Source organism: Thamnophis sirtalis, unplaced genomic scaffold (genome assembly GCF_051295495.1).
Source record: "Thamnophis sirtalis isolate CommonGarterSnake01/CBP01778 unplaced genomic scaffold, rThaSir2_p1.2 scaffold_4, whole genome shotgun sequence".
NCBI lineage: Eukaryota > Metazoa > Chordata > Lepidosauria > Squamata > Natricidae > Thamnophis > Thamnophis sirtalis.
Genome location: NW_028261384.1, coordinates 94,873,112 through 94,884,278, shown reverse-complemented (window position 1 = coordinate 94,884,278; position 11,167 = coordinate 94,873,112). Strand labels below are relative to the sequence as shown.

The 11,167-nt window shown below is 39.4% G+C and overlaps 1 protein-coding gene across 1 annotated transcript; it reads right to left on the bottom strand.

Annotated features, from left to right (window-relative positions):
- Positions 1 to 284: 284 nt before the first annotated feature.
- PSMD3 (proteasome 26S subunit, non-ATPase 3) lies at positions 285 to 10,584 on the bottom strand. Its single transcript, XM_087713474.1, has 12 exons — positions 10,334 to 10,584; positions 8,490 to 8,680; positions 7,858 to 7,995; positions 7,131 to 7,267; positions 6,839 to 7,029; positions 4,693 to 4,796; positions 4,480 to 4,594; positions 3,017 to 3,136; positions 2,636 to 2,739; positions 2,130 to 2,285; positions 1,582 to 1,632; positions 285 to 957 (listed from the first exon to the last, which is right to left on the bottom strand). The coding sequence occupies exons 1-12, from the start codon at positions 10,512 to 10,514 to the stop codon at positions 880 to 882; spliced, it is 1,566 nt and encodes a 521-aa protein (XP_087569600.1). The 5' UTR covers positions 10,515 to 10,584; the 3' UTR covers positions 285 to 879.
- Positions 10,585 to 11,167: the final 583 nt, after the last annotated feature.

The following is an 11,167-nucleotide window of genomic DNA, read 5'->3' as shown; positions in this document are numbered from 1 at the left end:
ATTGTAATAATTTTACAAGCCATGGTAGTCCAGTGGTTAGAATGCAGTACTGCAGGGTAACTCACTGCTCACTCCAGTTCGATTCTGAACAGCTCAAGGTTGCCTCAGCTTTCCATCCTTCCGAGGTTGATAAAATGAGGAACCAGATTGTTGGGGGCAATATGCTGACTCTGTAAACTGCTCAGAGACAGCTGTAAAGAACTATGAAGCGTTATATAAGTCTAAGTGCTACTGCTATTGAAACAATTACTCAAGGTAACAAAAACTAGAGAAATGCAAGAAAAATTATCTAATTTCTATATTTATTTTTATTTTAAAAACCATGTTTTCTTTCATTAATTGGTGCTCAGACTGTATTCCTCTGCGTGTAACACTTATTTTTTCTTATCAAATAGGATGATATTTTTAGGCATTCCAATATCAATCAGGGAAAAAAAATAGTTTGAATTCCTATATTGCCAGTGCTCCAGTTAGATCTGAGTAAACATGAGTTCCATTTAAGAAGCATTTTATTTTCCTCAAACTTTTATTTAAAAGTCCTAAACAAAATTTAACAAAGATCTGTCACTGAAATTACTTTGCCAGTTGGAGTAAAACTCCAGTAAAGACAATATTGGATTAGCCTGGCCCATTATAGGAAACATTTATGACTGAAAACCACAGTGATCTTTAGTTCAGAAGCAAGGACAAACCCTTTAATCTGGGGTCCTGGGTCTTCTTCCTGCAGCAGCTAGAGGATATATATATATATATTGTACCGCCCCCAACATGCAGAATATGGAAAGAAGGCAAGTTCTGGTTTTCAGACAATAAATTTTTGCATTTAAAAACAAAATAAACAAAAAAGGTTGCAAACAAATATGCCATCCCTACAGAGCATCAAGGAAAACCATCATCATCATCCTCTGCCATTTCCTTGGCAAATTCTAGATCCTGCTGCTCACGCTCCCGGCGCTCCTGGAAAATAAAGGTCACGGTACAATTTAGTGTCATTTATTTGCTACACATCAAAACTGAATTTCAGTGCAAATTATATCTATAAGCTTTTAACAAGGTTTAAAAGATGGTATTATTTCACCCCTTGTAAATTTGCTCATATGGCTGTCATACTGCAGAGAGAGAAAACTGCAAGAGAACTGCATTTAAATATTTCTGAGATATTTGATCTGAATTGGTTGATACACACACATACTCCATCTCTCTCCCCATCTCTCTTCTAGATAACTGTTTCTCAATTTTTGCCAACTGAGTCTTCAACTCCCAAAAATTGCCAGCCTGCCATGCAGGCTGGGAAATTCTAGAAATTGGTCCACACATCTTAAAATGATCAAGGATGAGAAACATTGCTCTAGATGGTATCAAAATTAAACATTAATTTAAAAAATGTTTGAAATCTCACAATTCAAGTTTTAAGATATTACAACAAACCATTCTGTATTTAAATCTCACACAATTTCAGCAATTTAATATTCGGTAATCTAATGCCCAATAGGACCTAGCTCAATAAGACTGCCAGTCCTAATCTTATGCAAAACAATACCCTGACTAAGGAGCTTTCTGTGTGATTAACAGGAAACCTACCTCTGCAGACTCCAAATCCTTGTTATAAGATTTGGGGGGGAATCTCATAGCCTAGAAATGAGAGAAAATGAAAAGAGCAAACACTGATAAGTTAAAGGTAAATTTCAAAAAGAAAACTCACAGAAAGATTCCACATATTCGTCTTCAATAGCAGAGGCAAAGGCATAAAAGAACAATTGAAAGGGGAAATGTTCTAGCCCTCCACTTGAAACCAAATCCTACATATATCTTCTTATTTTGTCTTTAGTGACAGGAACTGAATTGTCTGCCATAATGTCTTCCCAGAATTGGAGAGTTCCCTGCCTCTCCACATCTGAAAATAATGCCTTAATATTACATAGACCTTTAGAGATCTTAAACTTTGTGGTTTTTTAAATATCTTTGTGGTGTGGGGGCAGTCAGCTTCTGAGAGACCACCATCCCTGATGCTCCAAAAGCCCACCCACAAAGTGTGTGAGAAAAATGTATGCTTCTCCTTTAAATGACGTCATCATTGGACGACTAGGAGGCTGAAGTGGGTCCTTAAACATTGACCATCCTTGCCTTACCTTGACAGACATATTGTGAATGTCCAGGCAGAAGGAAATACGTTGGTGGAAGGCAAGTTGAGGCTCCCGGGTGGAATAAATATCAGTCATCTCCTTTGACTGAACATATCCTTTCTCATGGTTGATGCTAGCTTCAATCACACCATCCCGAATAGCCTGGGAATCAAGGCACAACAATAGTTAGGTGGCCCTCCAATGGCAACTTAGAAGAGCAAGGCAAAGAAGTATCAGAGAAAGCTTTTCACAGCTTGTGTGGGAAAATAAGATTTATGTGATCTGCTAATGGAAAGGAAAGAATATTATTCAATTCTATGATATTAATGCCAAAAACATGTGATGCCAGGCATTAAAAACTAAAGCAATCAGCATTTTGAACACTATGTTTTGGAATTTTCCAAATAGCCAAAGTCAATTTCTCTTATCACAAAGATTGGTACCTAATGGATTTCAAGTGCAACCCAATTGCTTAGGATGTCTGGAAGATTGTAAATTGTACAGTCCCTTACCTTGGCAACAATGAATTCAGCATCCTCTGGGCTATCTAATTGCAACTTCTGAGCTATATCAGCTAAGGAGATGCGTGAATACGAAAGGCTGATCATGCGAACACCTGCATTGAAAGGGTAAAAGAAAACCAATGTCTCTGTATATATATTTCTATCTCTATCTCTCAGCACAAAGGTCAAAAAAGAAGAGCAAAGACAAGTAATTGTGATTTTTCTTTCTATTTGTAGGGGGCATTCATAAAAGCAGGAATTAGTTCAAACTTTTTCTCTTCAGAAAGAGAAAAATGAGAACTTGTCACTAGGAGATGGTTCTCCTAGATAGAATTTTAAAGTCTATGTTACCACCAGAAGGAAAACGACAAGGAATTAAGGGTCTCTTACCTGTTTTAATCACATTGTGTCTTAGCCGGATGATGAGGGTGTATGTTCCATCTGTTTGGAACTTATCACTAAACTGATCGAGAACCTGGTTGAACTTGGCTAGATTTCCTGTTCGAACAGCTGTCAAAAGGATACAAAAGTGGGTTAAGTTGAAGAGCTGTATGAAGACTCAAGACTGGATTACTGTAACACGCTCTACATGGCGCTGCCCTTGAAAAGTGTTTGAAACTTCAGCTAGTCCAGAATGCAGCCGCGCAAGCGATTGTGGGTGCACCCAGGTTACATCTGGGTACACGTTACACCTATCCTCCGCGACCTGCACTGGCTACCCATTGTCTCCGGACACGCTTCAGGGTGCTAGTCGTTACTTATAAAGCCCTGCATGGCATCGGACCTGGGTACCTGAGAGACCGCCTCCTGCCAATTACCTCCCAAAGACCGATTCGATCTCACAGGCTTGGCCTTCTCCGGGTTCCATCGGCCAGCCAATGTCGGCTGGCAACCTCCCGGGGGAGAGCCTTCTCTGTTGCTGCATCGGCCCTCTGGAATGAGCTCCCCGTGGAGATCCGGACTCTTACTACCCTCCCGGTCTTCCGTAAAGCTACCAAGTCCTGGCTGTTCCGACAGGCTGGGCGCTGTTGAAATATCCAGCCCCGCCTCAATTGTGAATGTTGTGCATTTTTAAATTCTTTGTATTGTCTTATTTATTTCCCTTTCCCTGTTTATTGTGAGCCGCCCAAAGTCCTTCGGGTGTGGGCGGCATACAAAACTAATAAACAACAAACAAACAACACTATGTGAAGGATTTAGGCACCTGCAATCTATGTACACTTGTTCTTGAGGTTCCTTTATTAAAGTCTGCGCTTTAATACTTGACCTTTTATTTCATGTAAGCAATGTAATGAATAGTTATAACTATGAGAAACTTAATCATCAGATATTTTTCATTGTAGCAGACATAATCATGACATTATTTTAAAAATTGCAGTTTCTTTGACATACCTGGGCAACTTTTAGTCACTATCAGAGTAAAGCAAAGTATATATGCAATCAGCCCCTCATATACTTCATCATTTTTCCATATAACGTGTGTAGAATCGTTTACAGCAGCAGGAACAACACTTTCTCTGTTTTGGATGCTACTGCAGTCTGCTGGCTTCCCATTGCCAGCAACAATGAAAAACAAGTAATCTTAAACTCCAGAAATCGGCACTATCAATACATTAGTCTAGGCAAATGTACTACTTAAAACAATTGTGACTACATGAGGACTAGCATGAATTTCCGTGGTTCCCCAAGCATCTGAGCAAGTTTACCTGCACTTGCTGAGCATTCCTCCACGAGGGACTCAAGAGTTTTATATTTTTCTGCTTACACTCCAATTTTTTAAAAAGTACTTAACTAAAAGTCAAGAGCCACATCTTTTCAAAGAATTGTTAGGTATGACCCTCAATAATATTTACCCTGTGTCAAAAGGAAGTAGGGCATGAGAGATCTTTTCAGAGATGGCTGCCGAAACTGCAGTCTGTCTGGAATCTCCCCTAGTAGCAATTCCACCACAATCAGCAACTTATGAACCTAAATCAGGGATACAATAATACAGCAGTTGTTCAGTTAGTAGCCACAGAATGCATGCATCCCCAGGCCACAGCACTTCTGGAGGAATAAGCCCTCACTGTTTGTTTGAAGCCAACAGCTGTATGCTGGGGTGCTTTCCGCAGCGCATTTGTCATAGTTCTCCGAGCTTCAGAGTATTCCAATTGGATGGCTTTGATACGGCCTGGAAAGGAAAAAAAAACTAGTGCTAAGAAAGATTAGGGCAAATGTTCACAATAAAGCTACTCTGAGATGTTAGATTTCCCCCTGCTTCCCTTTGTGGTGTGAATTTGTATTGTCTTACTAAACTAGAAATAGAAATCAAGAATATTTCCTCAAGGAAAAATATTCAATCAAATGTGGGCTTTTCTGTAATAGTCTAGGGAACATTTTAACACAGTAAATCCTGCTATTATCTAATCCCAGTATAGCGTCAGGCAAATGAAGCCACTGTGGTTATTATACATGACAATAGCTATACCTCTGAATTTTCCCACAAGATCACGGTGAAATCACAGTCTCAAAGCGTCCCATTGGCTTGCAAACACTTTTCTGCATTGAGACTAGAAGCCATTGGGGGCTGTGATCATCTGCTTTTGCAGAGAATGGGTGCCTGAAGTCGTGTGAGATCATGGTGCCCAGAAGCTTCCAATCTTTGCACGAAAAGTATTTGCAAGCGGACAGGAGGTTTGAAGCAATACGATTTTGCTGCCCCAAAGCTTTTTGTCAGTATGCAAATACTTTTCCATGCCAAGACTGAAAGTCTTTGGGGGAGATTCACTGAGGTTGCCTGCCACTTCTGCAATGGTGGACAGCCTCGGTGAATCAGAGAAGCCAAGCAGAGCATGCTCGTCCCACTCTCCCTCTGCTCTCACCATTCTGCTTTGGAGCAGGCAATGAAACCATGGCAGAGAGGCTGGAGAGGAGACAGTACATTAGATCTTTGCAAGTTGAGTCTCCACAGGCCCAGTGTCTGTGGAGATCTAGTGTGGTAGGATGGGTGGGAGGAAGCAATTGTGAAGAGCATGAATTATCTCAGTGGGTCGGTAGAGGTCAAGGGTGATCTTAAGTAGATGATCTGTTCCATCAGTAGGCCCCTGATGGCCTTCCCCACCCTGAGATATCTCATGTGCACTTAATGACCTACGCATTCAATTACTGACTGAATGGGCAAAAGCAGGGAATTTTCATGTTCATTTTATATGATTCACTCCAAAGAATCCTTGGGTTACGAATGCAATTGGCAGGTTCCATTACATTCGTAACTTGAAGATTACCTGTAGTTATTTTTAATGTTTTAGTGATTTGAGACCACGGTAGGTAGGTTGTAATTTTATTTTAGGATGTATACTATAATTTATCTGTATTTTACATTACAAAATGGCAAGGAATCATGCCACCAGTTTTCTAGCCACTGTGTTCTGAATGTTTTTAGAATGTTTCATTAAAAAAGGCTTTAATGGCATCACATAATCCAGGGCTCAAGACCACCTTAACCTGACATGTTTTTGTTTAATACTCATGTTCAATCCAATAAATGAGCTGTATTTTACGTGAACAGACAAGCACCTCTGTGTAGTTCTACATAGCATAAATATTTACATTAGAATTTTTAGTTTTTCTTTGTTGCTTATTTTTATTATTACATTCAAGGTAAATTACCTCCTTGGAAATGTGTTTCTTATAATTGAATGTGTTTAACTAAAATAAATTTATGACACCATTATAGTAAGTAGTCGAGAAACTACTGAGCAAATATAAATATAGGCTTCACAAAACTTAAAAGAAATTGGAAAGTAAACACTCCAAAATAATTGTTCCCTTCCCAGTTATCGTACTCTTAAGCCCAATATTGCTTGAAATAAATCCAAAAGTAATGTGGACATCTGACAGTAGCAGAAAAGTATGGCACTTATAATCTATTAAACATCATAAGAATGATAGCTTTTTAAATGTTTCTAATTTTTACCTTTAAAAAAAAAAGAGCGAGCATATATAGACGATTAAGGAGGATATTCTATTCTTCAAGGAGAAGAGTATAGAAAATCTTAGTTTACATAATTTATTTTGCTTTTACTAACGATAAATTAATACATGTTAACTCGTTCTGTTTTGCTTTTATGGTCAAAAGCACACCCTTAATAATTATAAGCACAACCTTAATAACTATAATCAAGCACAGAGTATGATATTTTATATCAAAAAGGACCAGCTGTTTCCTCTTACCAGTATAGTAGAGATACCTGGCCCATTCATTATTGTTTGCCTGCTCAGGGAATACTGATTTGGAGACCAGCTTTTCTGCCTGATCATAAAGGTCATAATGAAGGTAGTTCCTGAGCAGCAAATTTAGCAGAGTAGCCTGCCCATCTGCATCATGCCGGAGTGTTGCTGTCCTTAAACGAGCATGAAGGAAACTTTAAAAGAAAAAGAAATGAAGAGAGGTTATGTCACCAAGAAAGTGCAAAGGAGTGGTGGTGAGGAGATGATGGTAACACCCAAATGCTTCCAATTTTACCTCCTGACCACATCCAACTTATTCAAGAACTCATAGATACGAGCATGGTAATAATAACACTTGGCCACCACTAGATCAAGGGCACGGCGATTTTGAGGACTTATTTTCTGCATCAAATCATCTGAAACTTTCTGGGCCTGAAGAAAGAAAATAATGTAAAAAGCATGTAAGGTTCCAAAGGAAGTTTTATATAATATCATTAAGTATGGATCAGCTCTATCAGATATGCAAAAGATTATTTTTAAAATCTTTCATAAGTCATTTTAGTAAAAATAAATAAATAAATAATAATATATTCATTCGGACATGAGAATCCTATGCACATATGCAAGCAAAATTCATTCACATTAGCTTTGGGGGAAAACAGTTTGCATGTTGAATGAAGAAGTGTGGTAAAACCCAACAAATAAGAAGAGGGGATAGGACCAGTATCAAAGACAATTCTGCAAAATTATTACTAGTTATTTGATTACAATCTGATCCAATTTTATGGGTTCAAATCTTCAAAAGATGCAATATCCTTGTAATGGATACATTTGTTTCTTGCTAATACATTTACTATCTCCTATATATACCGCTAGCCGGGTATGTGTGGAAAGTATTAGATAACTCCTAATTTTCCTGTTTTAATTCCCTGCTCTTTCTTCCATCCTCTAAGTCTATCTTATCTTTCGCAAATATTTGCTTTCAATTAGGAAACAATACATATGGAACGTCAGTCCAGTACCTCTTGATAGCGTTTGCTATTCATCAAATAGATAACCAGGAGTAATTGAAGATATGTTTCTACTTCCGGCAAAAGAGGAGTGGAAGCTGCCTTCCCTGTACGGGGTCGGAATTGAAGGTCCACTTCTGTGTCCATAGGCTTTAGTGTGATAAGAAAAAAGAAAAAGAGAGAGAAGGAAGGGGGAAAAGAAATAAATAAAAATAGACATTTCACTCTCTTTCTCATAAAAGCCAATTTACTTATGGCTTAAGATCATCTTTCCAACTTCCATAATTCAACATTTAAATTATTCTTAAATGTTTCAGTGTGGTGGAATGTAATCTGGAGTAGCAGAAAAGAGGGACTGCTCTTTTCCAAATGATAGAGCGACTGAGGAGTTTGAAATATCTGATGGGCAAGATGAGAACAAGATGGGACCTTCCCTTGGATTTCAGAAAGTATTAGTTATTACAGGTAGTTTTTAAAATTCTGACAAGATTTTGTTTGTTGGTGAACAACAGTAAAGGAACTATTCAAAAGTAACTTCACATGTTGTTCTTGGTTCTGACAATCAGAGATAATACACGCCAATCCTCCTAAAATTCAGTGGGAATATCCAGCCTATCTCCCACCTCAACTTCCTCTTAACTTGCCTCCTCCAGGAAGTTGATGAGGAAGTCCCGCACAGCACTGTTAGATGTAAAAAAGCCACTGATGGCTTTTTGGAGCACATTGGGGTTGAGGCGACGGGAAGTGGAGGGCAAAGCTCTGAGGGCACGCAGAACATAACGGGGTTCCTTTCCTAATACGGCTTTCTCAAGTTGTTTCACATGTTCTTTGATGTCTGCAATGGATAATAAACAAAGTAAGTTCAATAAAGATGACTTAACATTATAGCAGGAAATGGCCAGCACTGATTACAGCAGGTTAATATTCATACAACAAAAACTTACATAACAATATTGTATTGTTTTAGCATGTATTTTTTGGATTCTAAGCAATAATTCTGATGCTATTTTAAACTAATAGCAAACTTACTCAAATGCCTATAAAAACTGTTTATAGTATGGAAAAATGTTTGCAGTGACTATGATGGATACTGGTTTCTGGATTATAATGCAGATTTCAGTAGCTCCTAAACCAGTGTTCCTCAATCTCATTCTGGCAGTCCACACTTTTAAGATGTGCGGATTGCCAGAACTTCCCAGCCAGCCTGCTCTAAGGCTTTACACTGGCATTTCAGTATTGCTACAGGCTAATTTGAAGACTTCACTGCTAGATGAAAAATAATAAAATACAAATGGGCAAAAGTCAACATTATTTTGAAGTGTGGGAGCTCCAGGAGTTATCTGTGGATGATGAAAACTGAATGCTGGCATTATTGCTGATTAATCTGATATGGAACCAATTTTCAGGGATTGGACCTTAGCTGCAAAATGTTTTTCCAGAAAAAATTACCTAATACCCATATTCTGGTATTTTGGTATCAAAATAAAATATTTTCCACTTTTACAAAATTTTAATCATTACTATTTTAAAAAAAATACAATTGCTTATGCTTCTTGCATTTTTATTACATGTGGCTTATTTTGATTTTATTCTATATCTTTTTTTTTAGATTCCACTTTGTGAACCATTAAACTTTACTGTTCCAATAAGACAGTCATCTCCATTAAAATGTAATATGTTACTAAGCTGGTAAGTAACAAAGACTCCACCATCTACCACACCCTTTAAATAAAAATGTACTAAAAATATATCCAAGGTGGGCTTTGCCAGATTATTTTAGACCAGTATTTTTCAACAACCTTATTACAGAATAAATTACACTGTAATACTAAGCAATTCAAACCTGTTTCTTTGCCAACACAAAACTTGTGAGAAACCAGAATTTTGAGCAAGACATCTTCTAATTAGATTGCATTTTATGTACTTTCTCAGTGGAGTTCATAGCGTTTCAGCAGGTTTACACAAATATAAAAGCCACGCAAGAAAACAGATGCAGATTTTCATAGGCCAGATCTGGTAGCCTCAGAAAAACCCAATATCACTAGCTTTCAACTCAAGGAATTAAGTCAAGGTCTAAAAGCAGTAATGCAACCCGTTTCACCCCAAGCAATTATAGTATATTAAGCAAGACATGAAGAATTATGGCTTATATTATCAGTACCTCACATCCTCCCCAAATTAGGCTCCCTTCTCCAAACGCTTCTGTAGCTTTAAAACTTCTGTAATTTATTTTTTTGCTCCCCCCCAAGAAACAATCCCACTCTATTAACCCCCCCTTTCCAAACCGCAATTCCACCCCCAAACTTGACCAACTGCAGCCCCTGCAACTTTGGGTAGCACCCCCCACCCCAGCCCTACCCGCCCCTAACCTCGATGGGAATAGGGACGGGGGGATATTCCAGGCCCCGCCCCTTTCCAGTTCTCTGGCCTTTGCCGTTCCGACGCGTGCGATGCTACTCTGCCCCCTCCCCCCAACCATCTTCCCTACCTTCGAGCGTGACGGCGTCGAGCTCGCGCTGCGATTTCTCCGCCGAAGCAGATTCGGCCGGAGGCGCCTCCTCTGGCATCTCCACATCGGCTGCCGGAGGGGGCGGTTGTGGGGGCTCGGCGGGGGGCAGCTTGGCCTTTTCGGATCCGGCGCGACGTCTCGACCCGCCTTCCTGCTTCATGGTTCCGTCTTCTACGCACCGGCGGCGACCGTGACAGAGCAACAATCGCGGGGCGCGGCGCAGGGCACGTCGGGAAAGCAGAAACAAGTTCGAGCAGCCGATCGCAGAGGGGCGGGCCGAGGAAACAACGCGGATGGATTTGCCTTCCCAGCATCCTCGGGGAAGGAGATCCGTTGTTTAAAAAAAAGGAAGGGAGATGGATGTTTCCGCTCACTTCCGCTCTCTTGGCGAAGCGGGTGGGTGTTCCCTCTAAGGCGTAAAGTGGGGGAAGGCGGGCAGGGGCGATAGCGCTTTTATTTTTTATTTATTATTTTTATTTTATTTATTTCTTCAAGCATGTATTAGATAACATATATAAATATAAACATGATTTTGAATATATGAAATGGATACGAATAAAAAGGAACATTAGGGCAGGGACGGTTGGTGCATTTATGCACGCCCCTTAGAGACCTCTTAGGAATGGGGTGAGGTCAACAGTAGACAGTCTGTCTGGAGCGGTTTACCTTAAGTTGTATCTATTTTGTGCTCCTGTATTGTGGTTGAAGCTGAAGTAGTCATTGACAGGTAGGACGTTGTAGCAGACAATTGTATGTACTATGCTTAGGTCAGACCATAGGTGGCGTAGTTCTAAATTGTCTAAACCCAAAATT